Genomic DNA, 21,604 nt, shown 5'->3' with positions numbered 1-21,604 from the left:
GTCGATATCAAAATCAAAGCACATGTATGATCATGGAACATGTGGTGGCGGATTTGGATGGCTAGTTGCGCTACTTGTTGCCCTTGCAATTGCTTGATAATCTCTATTGCAACTTTAACCTATTCGTTTAATCGAGATGTCCTTTCTCGCTCAACTTGCATCTGCTGCTCTACATCATCTAGGTCACCACATCATCTAGGCGAGTGACATATTGCTCTTTGTCGATGTCGGGCATAACTGAAGTATTACTTTCACCCGATATATCAGTCTTCAAGGTTGATGCAAGGCTACTTATGCCAAACAATCTTTGTTTATATATATATATATATAACCGCCTCCCAAGACCTCCAAATAAATCTCGTTCATATCCACGGGCATATCAGGATGAGATCGGCCCATCTCCGTAGCAATTTCATGTACCTCCACCTAATTGATAAAAAAATGTTATATATGATATACTCCCTCCATCCCACAAGAGTGTGCATAACTTTTGGTGGCATATGTTTAATAAAATATTACTCCCTCCGTCCCATTTGAATTGGCTCACTTGCCATTTTGGGCTGTCCTAATTGTATTGGCCCATTCTTAAAATGGCATAAAATTAGGGCTGCTAAGTGAGGAACTAATTAACCCCAAACAACTTAAAATCCCTAATTATAATTAGGGTTTTCTCTCTCCTCTCCTATCCGCCGCTCTTCTCATTTCAACCCTTCTCCCTCATTTGCTCTCTCGCCAACTGCAACATGAAAGCTCTCACCATGGCCTTTGAAATTTCAGCCACTGATCCCACAATCTTTCTAAGTCATTTTACTTCCAAATTAGCCGAGATTTGTGATGATTGTTCAAGGTTGTCTGAGATCTGCAATGAAATGGTTGCTACAACCCTACGCGATGCTGAAATTGGCTGTGAGAGCTTGCATAAATACAATTGAAGCTTTGATCTATGGCCTGGAGAATGACGATTCGGTGGCTCAAATCTCAGATTCGTACTCTCCCATGTCCGGCAGTGACAAAAGAGCGTCGACGATGGAGGAATCGTTGAGGGCGCCGGCGAGGGAGCAATCATTGAAGGCGTCGGCGATGGATTCTGCCTTTGAAATGATGATGCGCATCTATTTACCAAAGTACTTCGATTTGGTTAGATCCTTCCTTCATTTTGTACTTTGTTGGTGATTTTCCCTAATTGTGTGGTCTGTAGCCGAGATTTGTATGTTGTGTTGGTGCTTTGTTGGTGTTTTCTATTTGTGTGTTGATGCTCTGGTGGCTGCAGTGAGTATATGTGGGAAGTGTTGTGTTGGTGCTGAAATGATAAGAAAAGTGCACACACGATTTTGTTGTTTGTAGCATCTGTGATTTGTTCTTAAGGCATGAGATGCTCTCATTTATGCTCCCTATAATTGCATGGGTATGAAACTAAGTTCTTGCATTAAGAACATGCATCACAAAAAAAAAAAACTTTACAAAACACAGCCTTCTCTTAGGGCTGGATGCCTGCATCTATATCTTTACAAAAAAAAAAAAGCTTCTTTACAAGACACAGCCTTCTCTTAGGGCTGGATGCCTGCATATGCATCTACATCTTTACAAAAATAACCTTCTCTATTTAGACCTAAATCCCCAAAGTATTCATAAGCCCTTCCATCCCATTTGAAATTCCAGTTTCCATTAGATAGATTAGACACTCTCTAACCAAATCAACAGACACTTCCAAGTTAACTAGAAGTGTACCAGCCCTTGTAAGTGCATCTTTACCCATATGTGGGAGCTTGTAATTGTTCTCCCCTTTGACTTTCATAATTTCAACCATACATCATTTCAATGACAGGAATACCTTGTTTAAAGTTGTGGCAGATAAATGTTCAAAGGAATTTTCAACAGCTTGCACCAATTGGTCAACTGTCTTGAATACATGCTCTGTTTGAACTGACTGAATTGCCCTAAACCAACCTAAATCATTCACATTAGTATCCGGAGAATTTGGTGGTTGTTGTACTAATGTGAAGACAAATCCATCTTGTTCGGCTGCCTCTATGAAAATAGGATCATTGTTGTTGATATGTGGCTTTGCATTATCCTGTTGGATAAAAATATGTCTGCTTGCACCAGGTGGCCATTTTGCTTTTATTGCAAGTAAAATCTGCAATAAAAGCAAGCATTTAACACATTTATTGAATTGTGACAGTTCAGTAAACATTTATTGAATACATTTACCTGATTGATTAAGCATTGTCTGATCACATCTTTAGTCACTGATTGGATTGGTTTGGTCTCCAAAGTTCCAGCTGGTCTGTTCTTACTACCTCTTTGAGCTGGAACTCTTTCAATGAATGGAAATATTCCTATTTTACCATAAAAAATAACACTACTGATGGAACATAGACTCATCAACTCTACGGTGAAAGCATTTCATAGAATAGAAGGTAACCTGAAGTACAACAACGCCGGTAACTTTAATCTTGTTCAAGTACTCAGCAAAGCAGGTTTCAGAGAGAAGAATATAGAGTGATAAACTAAAAATCCGATTCCTATTACAACGGTTGAGTGCAGTATTTATAGATAATATGAGAATGGGGTACATTAGTCTTTTCAATTACACACGCACTCCTCATGCACGGCCTTCGTACAGAGATCGTCATAACGGATTAGCAGCTTTTGCCTATTGTCAGGAATAATTAATGGCAGCGCAACTGCTCCTCGTGATATGCCTGCGCTGTCTTCCGTCGTGGGGATCCTTCACGATTGCTCTTCACGAACTGCGCAGTCATCATCCATCTAATAATACTTCAAGCGCTGCGCAGGTTAGCTTCTACATGGTTTCATATTACTTCTCGATAGATCTTTCCCTGATCTTTCGAGGCTCGATGGCAAGGCTATGTCTGCCAGCGCTGCACTCTAGCAAGGCTGTCACTGCCAGCGCTGCACTATGGCAAAGCAGGTATCGCTGACTCTGGTAAGGCGGGTAGCTCTGGCTCTGGGCGAGCGGGTAGCTCTGGCTCTGGCGAGTGGGTATCTCTGATTCTGGCGGGGGGTAGCTCTGCGCTGGCGAGGTGGGTAGCTCTGGCTCTGGGCGAGCGGGTAGCTCTACTCTGGCAGGGCGGGTAGCTCTGCTCTGGCGAGGCGGGTAGCTCTGCTCTGGCAAACGGGTAGCTCTGGTGAGCGAGTTCTTCAGGCATCTTCGTATTCATTTATTATCCCAAGTCTTTTAGTTAAACCTGCGCTGGTTAGTTTATGGAATAATAATAACAATAATCGTATAAAATGTTCCTGTATTGCTAAGCACAGTGCTGATGGGTATTACAGTCCTCATCAGCTACTCCCCCTAGTCTACGAAAAGATAAGTATCTATGTAAATTTTCGTAGATGGATTGTTCAAAACTTCTTCTGCATTTGGCTGCGCTGAACTTCAATCATGTATAGGTGAAAAATGTGATGTCCCCTCGTAATAAATGTGATCTGACAAACCTGCATTTATGCTTACGTTTCTTTGTACTCATTTTTTCAAAATGGTTAAATCTCGACCCTCCATTGATAACCGCCAAATCAAACTCGAATCTCCACCGCTTCTATTCCATCACACATTTCCCAACTCTAATGATTTCCCTCATCCCGTCGGTTCGAATTCTCCCTCTATAAATACCTCTTCCATTCATCTCCATTTTTTTCTCCTCCGATTGTTGCCTTCGAACTTGCTCTGAGGTTTTCTTGCTTCTTCAAGTTTCCGACGATTCCAGTCCCTTTATTCTTTTCCTCGCCCAACCACCATCCTATGTCAGGTTAAGTTCCCTTGCTTTCCCACTGTTGGCGCTCGTCAACAACAAATAAATGAAGAAGATGATATGACGTGCAGTGATTGTCATTTTCCCCGTTCTATCGCCACCGCCGCTCACATAGAAGAAATGTGGCGGTTGTTATACATTCCAGTGGAAGACCCGGTATTGAAAATTCGAATGCAACAGGAGTCCGGTGATATGCCTGATGCGGATGGGAAATGGCCCAATGATACTATCCCTATCTAGACTGCGAAAGTGAAGGCCGGTTTGCATTTACCCCCTTCTCAGTTCCTTGTTGATGTGTGTGAAAAATTCGGGATCCTCTTCTTCCAAATCTCCCTTTCTTCCATCCGTAGGGCTCACATCCTTCATCTTCTTTGCGCGGTTAATGGCTATCAGCGCAGCGCATATTTGTTTCATAAAACCCACATTCTTAAAAGAATTGGTTGTCATTATAACTTCATAGCCCGTCCCCATGTAAATATGAAGTTCTTGGGTAGTCTCAACTCGAGGGACAAGAAGTTTCGTGATAAGTATTTCTTTGTTCAAGTAAGGAATGGGACTTGGGAAAGCTATGCCGGCGCCGTTGAGGTAGAATGGCATCCGTCGAAGCATTCGCCCCCTCAAAACAGGGATCGCATAAATGATATGGAAAATTGTTTTATAGATGCTCTAAATGAGGCCTTTGCAGCCCAGGGATTTAATGTTATGGATCTAGTCTCTACTCCCAGCGTCTTGACCGGCGCAGGCCTCTTCATCCGATACCCTCAAAACTTTATTGGTATATATTAGTAATAATTGTTCGTCTACGCACTTATTTTGTTGTGGTGTGTTAATGATATTATTGTTTTTTGGAATTTTTCGTGGTGTAGTTTTTTGATTATTTTTGCGATTGTGCAGGCGGGTGGAGAACCCAAAAATATGGGCAACTTGCCAACTTCCGTTTCCTCCCTACCCTTGATGCCGTAGAAGAAGCTCTTGCGCAGCGTGTGAGTCCCGAGTTCTTCAACCCAGGGCAACCTCGCCACATCATTTCTTCAGCCGGGCTCCAACCCCTACAACTCCATGACGAGGGCTCTGGTGATAATGAGCCCTCCATTGAGCACAAGCGTCGGAGAACACAACTTTCTCAGTCTAAAAAGAAGAAGAAGAAGGTCTCTACTCCCGTCGAACTTGAAGGTGGAGATTCCTCCTTTGAAAATCTTCTGGCGAGCTTCCCTCCGAAGGCAGCGCAGGCGTCCAGGGAGACTGGCTCTGTGGTGGAAATCCCCGGTCCTCGCGCGCTCAACGACTTGACTGGCCCTGAGTGCCGATCTCAAATGGAATCCCAAGTCGCCTCCGTCGACCTAAGAAAATATGATTTGATGGACCCTAAAAACCTTGCTTACGACATGTGCTTGGACGTAGAAAGGGTAAATTATGTATATGTTCTTGCTTCTTATTTCGCGTGCTTGTGTATCGATGCCTTCTTATTTATCATCTTTGTCTGCGCAGGCTAGAGTAAAATACTTGGCTGCGTCTCGTCATCTAACTAGGACAGCTTTGGCTCTTCAAGACAAAGAAGAAGAGCTTCTTGCCTCCTTGGCTGATAACACAGATCTACAAGAACAGCTGCGCCAGGCCAAAGCTGAGGTAGCCAAGGTGAAGTTGGAGAAGGAGTCTGTGGATGTTGAACTGACTAGGATGTCCAAGAGTAGGGACAAAGAACTCCAAGCCCTCAGGCGCGAGCTTACAGAAGCGTGCCACGTGAAGTTAAATCAATTAAAAGATAATGTTGTTGACAAGGAGAACCAGGCCTTCATGCGTGGGATCAAGGAGTATCGTCAACAATATTTTCTAGCTTTAATCTTATAAACTTCCTACCAATCCTTCCTAGATTGTTTCAAACTAGGATACGAGCAATAATACACTTGAAGGGCTTAGCTTGCTAGAACAAATGGTTCATATTTGTTGTACCTGCGCAAGTGGTTTATAGAAACCAATTTGAAATTAGGATGCACCAATGTTTCAGTATGTGATGGATCAAACCACTCACACTTGAATAATGTCATCTTTTTTTATTGGTAGACCTGAATACTCCAACTCGCACACCTCCAACAAATGCCCATAAAAATCAAGCTTATTTTGGTCATATGTCTCACCATTTATGCAAACTCCATTAGTCATGCTGACTCTTTGTGTTCCATGCCCTAGTGTATGAAATTTGTATCCATTGACATAATATCCGGGATATGTCTTAATTTTTGTTAGTGGCCTTCTGCAAAATCCCTGATGTATTTATTTGTGACGTTGCTAGAAGGATTTTGGATCTATCATAATAAGACATACATTGATGCTATGTGAGTTTTTTTATAAAGTGTACTTGTAAACACACTAAATTAAATAGTATCTCACATATTTTGCGAACCAATCTGCAAATTCCTTCTTTACTTAGTCCCAAAATCTGTTTTGAAATGAATGGTTTTGATTTACATATTTGATCCTCAAACAATCTTGAACAAAAAAAAAAAAAATACAAGTTAGATTATAACTAGTTGTGTAGTAATGGGAAGATTTCTACTTTCAGTATGGATACTTACTTGAAATATCTCTCTGTAACCTCAACACAATTGAGTAATGTATATGTATGTAAAACATTATACTCTCCAGCATTCAAAAACCTCTTTGACATCTTTTCGAATGGACGTCCAACTTGTTTGAATATTGAAATCATGTCTTGATGGTCATCGTCCCTAACATCAGCTCGACCATCGTAATTATGAGGCATATTCCTCATTCTCATACTTACATGGTCCTTGAAATTATAAGAACAAAACACGGATGCTTCTTCCACTAAGTACGCATTATAGATGGATCTTTCAACTCTAGCTTTGTTTGAATGAATACGTTTATATATATATATATATATATATATATATATATATATATATACGAATATATAAGTTGGTGTGAATGAATAAACTTCATTTGTACGGCAGATGGTAAAAATAAGGAGTAGAGGGGGGGAGCCGGATGGTTTTTTTCTCTCTAGGGTTTGCACCCTAGTGCGCCACTGCCGTCCTTTTTATGTTCCCAGTCGCCGCCGCTCCGGCGATGGCTGGCTTGCCTGACCGCTCTGCTCTCAACCTCCCACCAATCTCCAATAATTTCCTGATCTCTGCAGAACGGGTCTTCCGCTCTTCGAACTTCGGCATCGAAGTTGTCTGATCCGTTTGTGGATGCGGTTTCTGCTGCGAGGAAGGCTTCTATGCAATCTGGATTGAGCCATAATCCAACTTTACTTCAAGGTCCAACGTCGGCTTCACAAAACCCTAGTTTGGTTGATATTCAAAACCCTATCCAACAGGAGGGTTCGGCTGCTGCTGTTACTATGTTGGATAGGTCTCCGCCTAAATCTTACGCGGACATGGCGATGACTCGTCGCCCTGATGTTGCTGCCCACCACTTCCACGCGTTAAGGCCAACGAAATATGGCGACCTTTTCTTCTTCAAGATACCGCAGGAGCTACATGAGAAAGAAGTGACGTCGGAGTTTTCCTTTGCCCTTACGGGTCGTTTACTTCTTCAGAAGGGAGATCGTCCTAAGCCTGCCTTGGCGATTAAAGCGGAGCTACAAAGGCTGTGTAAAGTTGCCGATAGTTGGAAATAGATCCCTCTCGGTAAAGGGTATTACACGTTGGCTTTTGGCAGTGCCGAGGATAAAGCGAAGGTGAAGGCAAAGCCGGTTTGGGAACTATCTGGTGGCCATTTATGCTTAAGAGAATGGACTAAGTGTTTTGATCCGTTCAAAGAGCATTCTTCGCTGGCGAATGTTTGGGTTCAGATTCATTATCTTCCCATCGATTATTGGAATCCGGAGATTCTGGCAGGAATTGGAAGATTTATTGGCCACACGCTGAAGATTGATGGTGCCTCTGCTCGAAGGGATTTTGGCCAATTTGCTAGGCTTTTGATCGAATTGGACATGTCCAAACCTCTTCCAAACACTCTTCTAATTGATGATGATGCTTTATCTTTTCATGTTGAGTTTTCCTATGAAAATCTCCCTCTGTTTTGTTCTAGGTGTAAAATAACAGGTCACTCGCCTGATAAATGCCATAAGAAAGTTCCGGGGGAGGGAGCTGGATTTAAGGGGAATTTGATGGATAATCAAGATGTGCCGGGAAGGAAGAAGAATGGGACTGATGTTGTGAACTTAGAGCAGCCCTCTGTTCAGGCGACGAACAAGCTTTGGCAGTCGGTTTCGGAGGTGTTGGGTAAAGTTAGGGAGAACTCTGAAGGTGGATTGAATAAAGAGGAACATGCGAATGGGGATGAGACGCGGCAACAACAGCTGCTTCATAGTCCGGTTCGATCTGATCCGGGAAAGAGGATTTCACAGCAGAATAATCAGCAGTTTCCTGATCGTCGACTCGATTTTGGAGTTAGCTCGACTAGAGAGGCTCAGGCAAAAACTATGGGGGATGAGATGCTGCTACAGCAGCGGCCACATAGCCCAGCGCACTCTGATCCGGGAAGGCCGCGCTTACCGCTCGATCAAGGCCGACTTTCTCCGATCACTAGTAATAGATTTGAGATATTAAGTTCGACGAATGATGAAGCTTAGAAGCTTCCAAAGCAACAACAGTTTTCTCCAAAAGGGACGATCCCTTTGGATTATAATCATGGAAAGAATGAAACAAGTGAGGTTAGAATGAATTATGGGCCAGATTTGTTGGCTTCTTGTTTACTTCCGGTAGAGAACTCTATCTATGATCAGGTGACTCTGGAAGAGGTGTCTGATGAGGATTCAGATTGTGAGGAAGATTTGGATGTTATGGATGGAGTTGGCGATACCCAAAAGCAAATTGATCAAGAGGAAATTGCTTTGGAAAATGCTATGAAGGCGCAACGTTTGGAGCAAATCTTGGCTATTGCTAAGGCGCCTATGCCGGTTGAGGTGCCTACTGTCAAACGTGGTCGGGGTTGCCCGACTAAGCAAGAGTAGACGGCCAGGGCAGCTGAGAAGGCTGCCCATCACACGGAGGACAACATCAAAAACAGGCTTCGGGGGTCGGGGGCTTCGGGCGTCAAGTCGAGTGAGGTGGTCACGATTGGTCAAGTCCCCACAGATTTCCTTGAGAAGGTCAATGCAGCACAAGCTAGAGGGGTTGCTCTTCAGAATTTTGTGGTCTCTAATTCTTCCTCACAAGCGGCTAAAGTCATGTCCGGTGTTTCTTCTCAGAAATGGGGTGATATGATTGATGAAGATTAAATGTTCTTACTTGGAACATTTGAGGTTGTTGCTGGTTTGCGGTGTTGTCGAAGGTGTTGAGCCCTTCTTTTGATGTTCTTTGGTCTGCCTTTTCTTTTTGGTGTTGCTTTTTTGTGTTGCTGTGGTTTCCTTTTACTAGTTTGTGTGGGCTGGCCCTCCTAGGGGCAATGGTTCGGCCAGAGCCTTTGAGGAGGTCCTCTTCGCTCACCACCAGTTTTTCTTTTTTAGACGGGCACTCTTTTTCCTCTTTAAGGTTTTCCCCTTAAGGAGGTTTTAATGAGGCCCGACCCTCAGCTTGCGTCTGTGCTCTCTTGGGTGTAGATTTCTTTTTTTTTTTCTTCTTCTTTTTAATAAAATTTCTATTTCAGCAGAATAAACTTCATTTGTACCTTTCAAATGGGTACATCCACCGATATTGAACTGGACCTACAAGGCGAGCTTCATCAATTAAGTGTATTGGTAGGTAATCCATTAAGTCAAAGAAACTCGGTGGAAAGATACGCTCAACTTGACATAAAGTTATTGAAATATTGTCATTGAGTCTACATATATCTTCAATTTTTATTGCTCGGGAAGTAAGTCCTTGAAAAATAAGCTTAAACTAGTGATTGTCTTCCAGACACCTTCTCGGAGAAGTTCACGAAATGCAATAGGTAGGATGCGTTGATGAACACATGACATTCATGGCATTTCATTCCAAACATCTTTAGCTTCCTCATGTCAACGCATACCCAAATTGGACACATATCCATCCAGAAATCTAAGGTCTTTGATCCATTCACATAAGACCTTCTCATTTTTGTCGAGTGTATAACAAGCTGTTGGATACATGTTTGTCAACTCATTTTTCTTTGCCTCTATCTGATTAAAAATTTTCTCCAGTTCTTACTTTTGGTGGTTCGACTGTAACCACCTTGTTCATCTAAAACCCTTTTTTTATTTTTACGAAATAGGTGAGAAGCTGGTAAAAAATTTCGATGGTTATGAAACCATGATTGTTTGCCGCTAATGTGATAGGGTGAAAGCATCAATTTTTTTCCATATAATGTGGACATTCCAATCTTCCGGCAGTACTCCAACCAGATAACATTGAATATGCAGGAAAATCACTAATTCGCCACATTAAAACAGCTTGCATCCGAAAGTTTTGTTTTAATGACATGTCATATGTAAGCTCACACTCTTCCCACAAATCTATCAACTCAGATATTAGTAGTTGTACGAATACATCTAACTTTTTTTTTCGGGTTACGTGGCCTTGGCACTAAGATGGTAAGGAACATGTATGGTTTCTTCATGCACATCCAAGGAGGTAGATTATATAGTGTAACAATAACTGGTCATGAGGAATATTGCTATAATTATGTAATTCCGTCATAGAATAGCTATGGATTTAAATCTATAGCTAATTCTGTAGCTAAATGCAACATTTTTTGTAGTGTATAATATACTTATGACAATCTAATATTTTTGTTTGTTATAAAATACAAGGCTCTTTATAAATCAAAAGTCCAAAAATATTGTACTGATTTATATGATGTTGTATACCACTTCAGAGGTAATATACATGATACGATTCATAATTATAGCAATAAATTATATATTACAATAACCGACCGTGACGCATATTGCTATAATTATGTAATTCCGTCATAGAATAGCTATGGATTTAAATCTATAGCTAATTACATAGCTAAATGCAACATTTTTTTGGAGTGTATAATATATACTTACGACAATCTAATATCTTTATTTGTTATAAAATACAAGGCTCTCTTTATAAATCAAAAGTTCAAAAATATTATACTGATTTATGTGATGTTGTATACCACTTCAGAGGTAATATACATGATACAATTCATAATTATAACAATAAATTATACTCTCTCCGTCCGCCAAAAGTATTCCACTTTGGCTGGGCACGGAGTTTAATAAAATTGGAGATGATGTTGATGTAGTGGAGAAAGGGTCCCACCACTTTATGAGATGTGTGGTTGAGATTGAATTTGGAGTGAGTTTTTTTGTAAATAAATGGTGTTTGTAAGGATAAAATATAAATGTGGATGGTGGGACCATGACTTAAAAAAGAAAGTGGAATACTTTTTGCGGACGCCAAATATAGTAATTATGGAATACTTTTGGCGGACGGAGGGAGTATATTACAAATATTTTACTATATTTTGTTAAACATGATATTAATATATTACTATATATTAAAAAATATTTTAATAAAAAATATCACACTTTATTCTATATAACATGTCAAACGAGCCTGCAAATATTTTTATTTTATTTTCAAGTTTAATACTCCATTTAACCTTATAAAATTGTTTGTTTTAAACATGTTACCATATGTACAATCATGTAGTAATTTCTATTCCGGAGTAGTATCAAATGAGTACTTTTTTTAGGCAAGTACTTATCAAATGAGTACTTGTTTGATTTAAATTGTGAGTATCTATCTGTGTATGAATATCAAGTTTTCCAAATTAAATATGCAGAAGTCCCATCATTACCATAACAGGACGATCTAGTTTTTCATTGTCTAATCCTGAACTATTGAAAATAATTTTTTTAACCTTTAACTATGAACTTTGTATCAATTATACCCGTGTCCATTTTTCAGGCCCGGAAAGTTGACGTGGCTTGCCGGTTTGCCACGGTGTATTTTGTAAAAAAAAATTAGATTGACGTGGCTTTAAAAAATTAGAAGAAAAATTACACGTTGATTTCCTTTATTATTATTTGCACCCAAAAGAAACAAAACAACAACACATTCATTCCCTAAAATTAAAACACGCTCCTGCGCAAATTAACAAAACAACTACATATCTATTCTAAAAAATCTAAACGTGTTGCCGCCCTAGAATCAAGAAGAAGTATATCTCCAATTCAAGAACTTTATTTGTTGTTTGATTGGCTAACTTTATTTATAGATTTGATTGGTATACTTTAATTGGCTAACTTTATTTGTTGTTTCATTGAGGCATTTGATCGAGCAAGTGGTGTGCATAGGTTAAAGCACACATAAAAAAAAATTACCAACTCCAACAATTTCAACTTCAATACACATAAACAGAATTAAGAATAGTACCAACTCCAATACACTGATTTTCTTCACACGGAAAAAATTAATACCAACTCCAATACATATAATCATAATTAAGAATAGCCACACAATACTATGAGTTCTCTTCAAATCGAAGATTCAGGCGAATATTGGATTGGAGTGAAATTCCATTCTCAATTGTAGAGTTCTTAAAATTGAGGATGTGTTTCTCTCAAAAACCCAAAAAAAAAGAAGAGATGTGTTCTTCTTCTAAATTCTTGCGCATGAGCGTGTTTTAATTTTAGGGAATGAATGTGTTGTTGTTTTGTTTCTTTTGGGTGCAAATAATAATAAACGAAATCAATGTGTAATTTTTCTTCTAATTTTTTAAAGCCACGTCAATCTAATTTTTTTTTACAAAATACACCGTGGCAAACCGGCAAGCACGTCAACTTTCCGGGCCTGAAAAATGGACATGGGGGTATAAATGATACAAAGTTCATAGTTTAAGATTATGACATACTATAAACAGCTTTTTAATTAACTAAGTTTAAATACACTACCGACACCTCTAAGTATTACTCCATATCTTAGTAAAATTTATTTAATCACAATTGGTTTGCTCTAATTACACAGTTAAACTAAGAGTTGTAATAATTGGATTGCGAGAAAATGAATGATGGTGAAATAAAATAAGTGATTAAATTAAACGGGGGCAACAAAATCAGATGTGTTGAGAAGCTTTTATTTCAATCAATCATATCATTCTTTAATAAAACATCGTAAGAAGTGATACACTATAAAAAGCAACTGTTTGGCGGATAGAGTGTGGTGGTGCCCAAACTCAGCCTTATTTTTTTTCTTCACTCTGTCGTCACGTGCGCCACCACCCCTCATACGCTAAACCTAAATCAATCATTCTTTAATTACTAATACTTCCACATACAATTTCATTTTTCACAAATTCATATGTGAAGTTTTATGAGGTGTCATATCGTCGACCAAATGGTTTACTTGGAATTTTACCACTGTATATTAATTTAAGGATTTTATTTTATTACAAAGTTGGATGAGTTATATGACTTAAATCCATACATTTTATAATTAATTGAAGAATCTAATTATTAAATTTCAATTTTGTTTTCAAATTATAATTCCCAAGGCCGTGACTCGAATCTCAAATCTATTAATTTTAGCTAAGTTGTACTTTATCGTTGATTTATATTTTCATCAATTAAATTTTCTTAAAATAGTAGTAATAATTATTTTAGATACATTCGACTTCTCATGAAGTTTATATATATATATATATATATATATATATATATATAGGGTGTGGTTCTAGAGAGAACTATATTATTTGTGAGAACGTGAGAACCATCAAATCTAATGCATTCATTGTAAAAATTAATGCATTCGCTGTTAAAATTAATGCACTCAAAAAAATAAAAAAATTGCTCCTTTCAGGATTCGAACCCAGGAATCTGCATTCATCCAACAAGATGATACATCCACCGTAGATCTTGATAATCGAATGGCTGAAAATGGTTATCCGTTCTTTTTTTATTTATGGTTCTTTCTTGAACCTCTCCCTATATATATATATATATATATATATATATATATATATATATATATATAGGTGTGGTTCTAGAGAGAACTACATTATTTGTGAGAACGGGAGAACCATCAAATCTAATGCATTCACTGTAAAAATTAATGCATCCGCTGTTAAAATTAATGCACTCAAAAAAATAAAAAAAATGCTCTCTTCAGGATTCAAACCCAGGATCTGCATTCATCCAACAAGATAATGCATCCACCGTAGATCTTGATGATCGAATGGCTGAAAATGGTTCTCCGGTCTTCTTTTATTTATGGTTATATAGGGTGTGGTTCTAGAGAGAACTACATTATTTGTGAGAACGTGCGAACCATCAAATCTAATGCATCCACTGTAAAAATTAATGCATTCGCTGTTAAAATTAATGCACTCAAAAAAATAAAAAAAAATTGCTCCCTTCAGGATTCGAACCCAGGATCTCCATTCATCCAACAAGATGATGCATCCGCCGTAGATCTTGATGATCGAATGGCTGAAAATGGTTCTCCGGTCTTCTTTTATTTAGTGGTTCTTTCTTGAACCTCTCCCTATATAGGGTCCCTATATATATATATTCACAACTAGACTGCATCTTTAATTAGGTGGTGTGGGTAGATATCCGTATTTATGTGCAAGTCAATTATTTAATCTATTTGACATTTAAATTACATTAGATTGAATTGTTTTACTGTAGTTTTACTTTCTCAAATAATTTATCATAAACTCGTTTGAAATTAGCCTATCACGACAACATCGCTATTAGTGACATAAACATGAATTTTTTGCACTTCAAATATCTTAACTTTAAGCCAACCGACTTAGTTCAAGTGGCCAAATTGAGACCTTAAAAAACTTTCCTTTATAAGAGATCTTGGGTTCAATCTCGCATGTGTGCTGCATGCGATTATTTTCCTACCTTTGTGTGGTGTAGAAATTTCGTCTGCGTGCGGGTTATTTACTTGATTATACAATAGATATCTTGTAATTCTAAAAAAAAAACAGAAAAAATTCCTACTTAATTTGATTTTCAAGAATATATATATATATAAAATTAAAGGAGGTCGCATGTTTTTTTATATAAGATAAGAATATAGGATTAGGTTCCACTGAAAATGCTATGTTTCGTGAAAATGAGAATTAATATATGAATAAGTTTTTTGTAATGCACGATTAACAATTCGATTTTGGGTTTGAATTCTGAAACGAACGACAAATTCACTATATTATCTGAATGCATTGTTCATATATTATAAGCAGCTTTTTCATGGATTTATTACACGAAATGTTTTTTCATTAATTGTAACATAACTATATAAATTAACAAATTTTACGTGCATCGCAAATACTATCTATAATTCTATATAATATAAGTAATATAACATATAGTATTCATTTTCACGAAATTTCGGTTCCTCGAATTTCTGTTAATTTTTATTTCCTTGTCTACTTCCAAATGATATATAGTACTCCCTCCGTCCACGAAAGAACTTCATATCTTTTCTTTTTGGGACGTCCACAAAAGAACTTCCTACCTATTTTTGGACTATACCCTACCACTTATAATCCTATTACTTTTCATTTTTCACAACTCCCAATACTAATTATAACACCTTTTCACCACTCCCAATACACCCAAATACCTTTTATCCACTCTTAATACACTCAACAATATTTTTTCTTAAAACTCGTGTCACTCCCTCCTAGGAAGTTCTTTCATGTACGGAGTGAGTATATTAGAAGATGGAATATTGGTATTACAGTATTACTCATGAACTCATGATAGACATACTGAATTGCTGATACAAGAAAACGGAATAAAAGTTGTCGCGTATCCATCACTAGGGCTCTACCTTTCTACGTTAAATATCTAAATCCGGCATTACAAGCCAACAATACCTACACTACACCTCAAATAAAGTTAGAAAAAAAAAACATTTTCATTCGTGGATTTCTTAATTATCCAACTTAGGTAAAACGAATTGGGAAAGCAATAATGCGAATCCGCAGCTGTATAAAAGTATAGAAGAAAATTTACGTAGATTAGATAGTGTAGTGAAACATGTTTACGTAATAATTAGGAGCGCGTTTCTGTGAAAGAAAAGGCATCGCATATGCGTACATGATTAATACATGACTGTTTCCTCTCTCTCTCACGCACAAACAGTGCTCCACTGTTCAACGTCGGAACTGTATGGATTTTGTCTGCTACTATCACTGCTCCACGAGAAAGAAAAGGGTGGGGGGTTGGGGTGGGGGTGGGGGTCTCCATCCTCTGCCAATTTTTCTGTTCAGAAAAAATAAAAACAAAAAAAAGTTAGAAACAGAAAGATAGAGAGAGAGAGAGAGAGAGAGAGAGAGAATCGTATATACATACTAGAGAAAGATTATTATCATGGCAGCCTCTCATTTCATCATCACCCCATCTCTTTCACTGTTGCTCTCTTTTTCTGCCCTTTAAACTCCCATCATCTTTTTTTTCCTTCTCCATCTCTTTCTCTCACTACAGACATATATATACACAGAAAGATAGAGAGAGAAAGGGGAGAGATTCTCTGTGTCGAGTACAGTTGTTGCGTGATACTCATGGCTGAAGGATTTGAAGCATATCATGTCCCACAGCAAAGCAGAAGGGATAAGCTGAGGGTAGTGAATCACCACCCACCGGGCTGCGTTGACAGCCTCCAAACTTGCGCCGCTCTCGTCCCTCTCTACGAGCCCTCGCTCATCCCTCCCGATTTCATCAACTGCGCCACCCTGCAGCAGCGCCAGAGCTACAATCTCGCCGCCGCCGGAGTCAAGGAAGAGGGCGTCAATTTCATGGGTTTCAGCGGCGGGATGGGCGCCAATCACATGTACGCCGATCCACAGCACCTCTCCGTACACCTCAACCCTAGCACTATTCACGACATCTACGCCTCCTACAGAGGAGGAGGCGTCTTCGATCAGCCCTTCCACGGCGGCGGCGACGCTCCCGCCACGCCCAGCGGCGCCGGCCAGAGCCTCTCCCTGTCCCTGTCTTCGCACCACAGCAATCTCCCGCTGGAATTGAATCTGCAGAGGTATGATTCACCGGTCTTCAGCGGTGGGAAGGTCAGCGAGGGCTACTTGGTCTCCTGCAACGGCGGCGCGGGGGCGGAATTGTCCAAGAGCTCGGTGCCGTTGGGGCCCTTCACCGGCTACGCGTCCGTGCTGAAGGGCTCCCGGTTCCTGAAGCCGGCGCAGCAGCTGCTGGAGGAGCTTTGCGATGTGGGGAGGGGGATTTATTCGGAGAAAAGCGGCGCCGATTCGTCCCTTTTGGATCCTCCGCCATTGGAGAGCTTCAGTGGGAGTGAGATTGTTGATGACTCCGTCGCTAACGGCGACCAAACTAGGAAGAAATCGAGGTTGCTGTCGATGCTGGATGAGGTATACATATCGTATTTTTTTTTTTTTTTTGCTTTAATTCATTAATTAACGTTGATTGTGAGAATTCATGATATGACAAGACTAATTAGGGGTGTTTAAGGTTTGTGTTGTGTTGATAATTGATATATACTGTTTGGTGTATCATTTTGTTAAAGATTAGATTCTTTAAAGGGGTAGTAGTCATCATTGGTGCTAGCTAGTAGCATGCAAGGTTTTGTTCTCACAAAATTTAGTGGCACCAAAAGCATAATTTAACTTTGATCATGTGAAGTAGTAGAGAATGGATCTTTTTTTGTGGTTTCCTACTATGAGATCTAGATTCTTGTATGATAGGCGTAGAGGGTGTCATGAGCAACGAATTCTTAAAGTCATATTTGTAGGAATATATGCATAGCGATTGGTACGAGAAAAAGTGCTTTGACAACCTAAGCCTGATCCAAATTAGGGAAATTAGCTCAGTTGCATCTTGTATAAAGTGATTAAAGAGAATAAATTGAAAAGATTTATTCTCTAAATCATGCTTATGCTAGAATTTGAGATGGCCAATGCCTAATAAAGATGTGCTTCAAATTAATGTATTTTAAGTGCTCTTCTTGATTATTTCTGTCTCTCTCTCTCTCTCTCCTTTTTTTTGTCTTTAAGTGGAAGAATATGATTCTGTCTATTGTCCCTAACTTCACAATGAGAGACATGCTTCATAGAGAAATAAATATAAAAAGATAATGGAACGAATAAAGAGTAACTCGCACACAACGTGTATTAATTACTCACCATTAGCCTAAGTGAGAGATTAGTGATTATTACTCCACATTACTCGACGTTTAGTAAAGTTGCTCGTTGATCAAGTTGTAAGGGAATTTGTGAAATTTATTACAGTCGATAGAGTGGAATCCATGTAAGATGTAGTTGCAAATTTTGGTTTGTGAAAATCCTTAGTCAAATAAATGCATTTTGTTGCTGCATCCACTGCTTCTGATCCTTCGTTGTATTAGATTAGATACGCGATGATATCCTTAGGTTTAGTGTAATAGCATCAGATGGGAAGTTAGCTTAATCCTCAACCAAGATACCCAATGTGGAAACTGCTATCATCAAGGAATTTTATGTACTTTTGTTATATGCATATTTCTTGTAAAGAATTACTATCAATCTTGAGTAATGTTAGATGAAATTGCAACTTTAACTCTATTTGAATAAGTTGTATATCATTATTTTTTCCGACGGAATGGAGAATTTTTGGGGAGAAGTCCGACATATGTCGGATCGAGAGCTAAAGGCATGTATTCCTTTTGGAACCAAATGAGTTTTTTTTTTTTAATTATTCGTCGTCTTCGATGAAACCATTGCCATTTATTGATGAATTATTAAAACTGGTATGCAGCAGCTTGTCCAACCCATCCCCTATATGAAAATTTACCTGTTGATGGGAAGTTTCAAAGTTATTATTATATGTTATCTGAATTATGATCAGCCACGAAATTCACAGAGAATCATGTTTGAGGAATTTTCTATTGCTGCATCTATTGGTCTTAAATTCCTATATCTGGTATTTTCTTGTGCTGGCCTTTTCTTCAGCATGCTCTCAAATTTAAATTTCGAGTTGATGTTCATGTTGAAGTATAAATTAAAGCTCTCGAATGATTGGAACAACGGAATTGCTTTGTTGAGCTTTGACATTTGCAAATTTTGTGAGCTTATGTGGTTCGTATTCGTATAGGTTTACAAGAGGTACAAGCAGTATTACCAGCAGATGCAGGCTGCTGTTGCAGCGTTCGAATCCGTGGCTGGACTGAGCGGAGCAGCGCCTTTCGCAAATCTCGCTTTGAAGGCCATGTCCAAGCACTTCAGAAGCTTGAAGAATGCTATTACTGATCAGCTGCACTTCACATCCAAGTCCCACGGCAAGATCAACGTGGACAGAGATGAAACGCAACGTCTGGAAAACTCGGGCCGGGGTTCGTATGGCCAGAGGCCGTTTCACGCAGGATTTGCCGACCAACCTGTCTGGCGCCCTCAACGAGGGCTCCCGGAGCGTGCTGTGACTGTCCTTCGTGCTTGGTTGTTCGAACACTTTCTGCATCCGTAAGTATCATAAACTCGATGGTATTGATGTCTAATTCACTACCCTCATTGATAAGTCAAGGCGCTGTTGCAGCTACCCGACTGACACCGACAAGCTAATGCTGGCGAAACAGACAGGCCTCTCGAGGAACCAGGTAAGTGGGCGTTGTTCTTGATGACGACTCGTTCACATTTTTCTGTGTTTTGAATGGATCTTTATGCCATGCTCACTCGCGTCGTGATGGGCCAGGTTTCGAACTGGTTTATAAATGCAAGAGTGAGGCTTTGGAAGCCGATGGTGGAGGAGATACACATGCTGGAGACGCGGCAGAGCCAAAAGGGCTCACAGAGAGAGGAAGGGAGCGATCATCTGCCCACAAGCTGCTCGGTTGAGGGGGAAAACGCGTCCACTTCGATCCAGAGAAGCGGAGACTTCCCCTTGAAACGCTGTCGGGAGGACCCGACCGAGGCTCCTGGAGGAGGTGTGGGGCAGCAGATGAAAATGCCGTACGACAATCTACTGCACAATCCTCATCACAACATGGGTGCTGGTTTGAGCAGTGGTGGTGGTGGCAGTAGTGGTGTCTCGTTGACGCTGGGGCTTCATCAAAACGGTGTAGGATTGCCCGACTCGTACCCGTTGAACGCAGCGCGTCGTTTCGGGCTGGATTCACATGGGGAGAGCTATGTGGTGAGTGGATTTGCAGCGCAAAATCGACAGTTTGGGAGAGACATTATCGATGGGCAGATCATGCATGATTTTGTTGGATGAATTGAGCAAACAATGCTCTCATCACTTAAGTTATTGCTCAGAGAGGCTGCTGCTTCATTTGGAAGCTCATCATTCAAGAATGCTCTCTCTTTCTCTCATCTGCTATTAGTTCAATAATTTTTTTTCTTCACTCCTTGTATGTAAAATTCAACCAGCCACGCCTATGACTTGAGGATAGCTGTATAATCCACGCAAGTAGTAATTTCATGGATGCTGCATGAAAATTGGTATATAGTTTAATGTTGTTCATTAATTTAGACAACTTTTATCGATGTTTTAAGGGCTAGAAATTGTATTATCGGTGTTATACTACAAACAAACTCCATTTATAGTATAAAGTACGAATTATTCCATAATGATGAATTTGATGGATTTATATTAATTGAACTTTCACATAATGATGAATTCGGTGAGTTCATATTGATTGAATTTTCGCTCAATGTGGGGTTGGGTTTAGGATCACAATAAATGATGAATTTCTCGTCAATTACTCCCTTTGTCCCACTGTATGTGAGATCTATTTTTTGGACATGGAAATTAAGAAAAATGTATTTTGTTTGTAGTAGTGCTGCCGCCGGTTCCGGGCCCGAACCGGCGGTTCAGGGTCGAGAATGGCTTGAACCTGAACCGGCCCGGATGAAATGTAACGGGCCGGTTTTCGGACCCTGAATTGGCGGTTCCGGGCTTTTTTCCTTTTTTATTTTTTTTTTAATTTTTTTTGTATTCTTTTTTTATGAAATTAAATGATTTGTGATGAAATTTCAAAATTTTAATTCAACTTAAGTCTTAAAATATAAAATATAAACATGTGTTGTAATCGAAATTATAAACATGTAATATTTTTTGTCATACTTTTAAATTAAATGACTTGTGTTGAAAATTTATATTTTATGAAATTAAATGATTGTGATGAAATTTCAAAATTTTAATTCAACTTAAAATATAAAATATAAACATGTGTTGAAATCGAAAATATAAACATGTAATATTTTTTATGTCATATTTTTAAATTAAATGACTTGTGTTGAAAATTTATATTTTATGAAATTAAATGATTGTGATGAAATTTCAAAATTTTAATTCAACTTAAAATATAAAATATAAACATGTGTTGAAATCGAAAATATAAACATGCATGTAATAGTTTTTATGTCATATTTTTAAATTAAATGACTTGTGTTGAAAATTTATATTTTATGAAATTAAATGATTTGTGATGAAATTTAAAAATTTTAATTCAACTTACAATATAAAATATAAACGTGTGTTGAAATCGAAAATATAAACATGTAATATCTTTTATGTCATATTTTTAAATTAAATGACTTGTGTTGAAAATTTATATTTTATAAACATGACAATTAATATATTTTTAACATAATATTTTGTTATGTCATCTTAATTCTTAAGTAATACTTGTGTTCTTTTAATTAATATAATGTCATCTTAATTTTTAAGTAATACTTGTGTTTTTTTTTATTAAATGACTTGTGTTGAAAATTGAAATACAATAAAAGAAAAATAATTCTAACACATTGACAATCAAAATAATGCATAAAAATTGAATTTATTCTATGTACACAAAAAATATTATAAGGATACAAATTACAATCTTGAAAATTGAATAAGTAAACTAGCTAACACTAACTAAATAACTAATTCATTAAAAATTTACAATAAATTCCGAAAG

The 21,604-nt window shown here is 38.5% G+C and overlaps 1 protein-coding gene and 1 long non-coding RNA gene across 2 annotated transcripts; one reads left to right on the top strand and one right to left on the bottom strand.

The window, feature by feature from the left end:
* Nucleotides 1-15,684: 15,684 nt before the first annotated feature.
* On the bottom strand, nt 15,685-16,190 carry LOC131022520 (uncharacterized). Its single transcript, XR_009101316.1, has 2 exons — nt 16,051-16,190; nt 15,685-15,960 (listed from the first exon to the last, which is right to left on the bottom strand). It is a non-coding gene; the product is annotated as an uncharacterized LOC131022520 (long non-coding RNA).
* Nucleotides 16,191-16,259: 69 nt separating this feature from the next.
* On the top strand, nt 16,260-20,186 carry LOC131022481 (BEL1-like homeodomain protein 9). The gene is made up of 4 exons (XM_057951985.1): nt 16,260-17,081; nt 18,799-19,163; nt 19,237-19,297; nt 19,393-20,186. Exons 1-4 carry the CDS (start codon nt 16,260-16,262, stop codon nt 19,912-19,914), a joined length of 1,770 nt encoding a protein of 589 aa, XP_057807968.1. The 3' UTR covers nt 19,915-20,186.
* The last annotated feature ends 1,418 nt before the right edge of the window (nt 20,187-21,604 follow it).

The sequence above is a fragment of the Salvia miltiorrhiza genome, chromosome 4, assembly GCF_028751815.1.
Source record: "Salvia miltiorrhiza cultivar Shanhuang (shh) chromosome 4, IMPLAD_Smil_shh, whole genome shotgun sequence".
Lineage (NCBI taxonomy): Eukaryota > Viridiplantae > Streptophyta > Magnoliopsida > Lamiales > Lamiaceae > Salvia > Salvia miltiorrhiza.
The sequence above is the reverse complement of the archived record's forward strand: the minus strand, read 5'-3'. Positions and strand labels throughout refer to the sequence as shown.

Coding starts and splice junctions, on each gene's coding strand:
- LOC131022481 (XM_057951985.1), top strand. CDS start 16,260: ATGGCTGAAGGATTTGAAGCATATCATGTCCCACAGCAAAGCAGAAGG. Junction 19,164..19,236: donor TTCGAACACTTTCTGCATCC/GTAAGTATCATA, acceptor GCGCTGTTGCAG/CTACCCGACTGACACCGACA. Junction 19,298..19,392: donor CAGGCCTCTCGAGGAACCAG/GTAAGTGGGCGT, acceptor GTGATGGGCCAG/GTTTCGAACTGGTTTATAAA.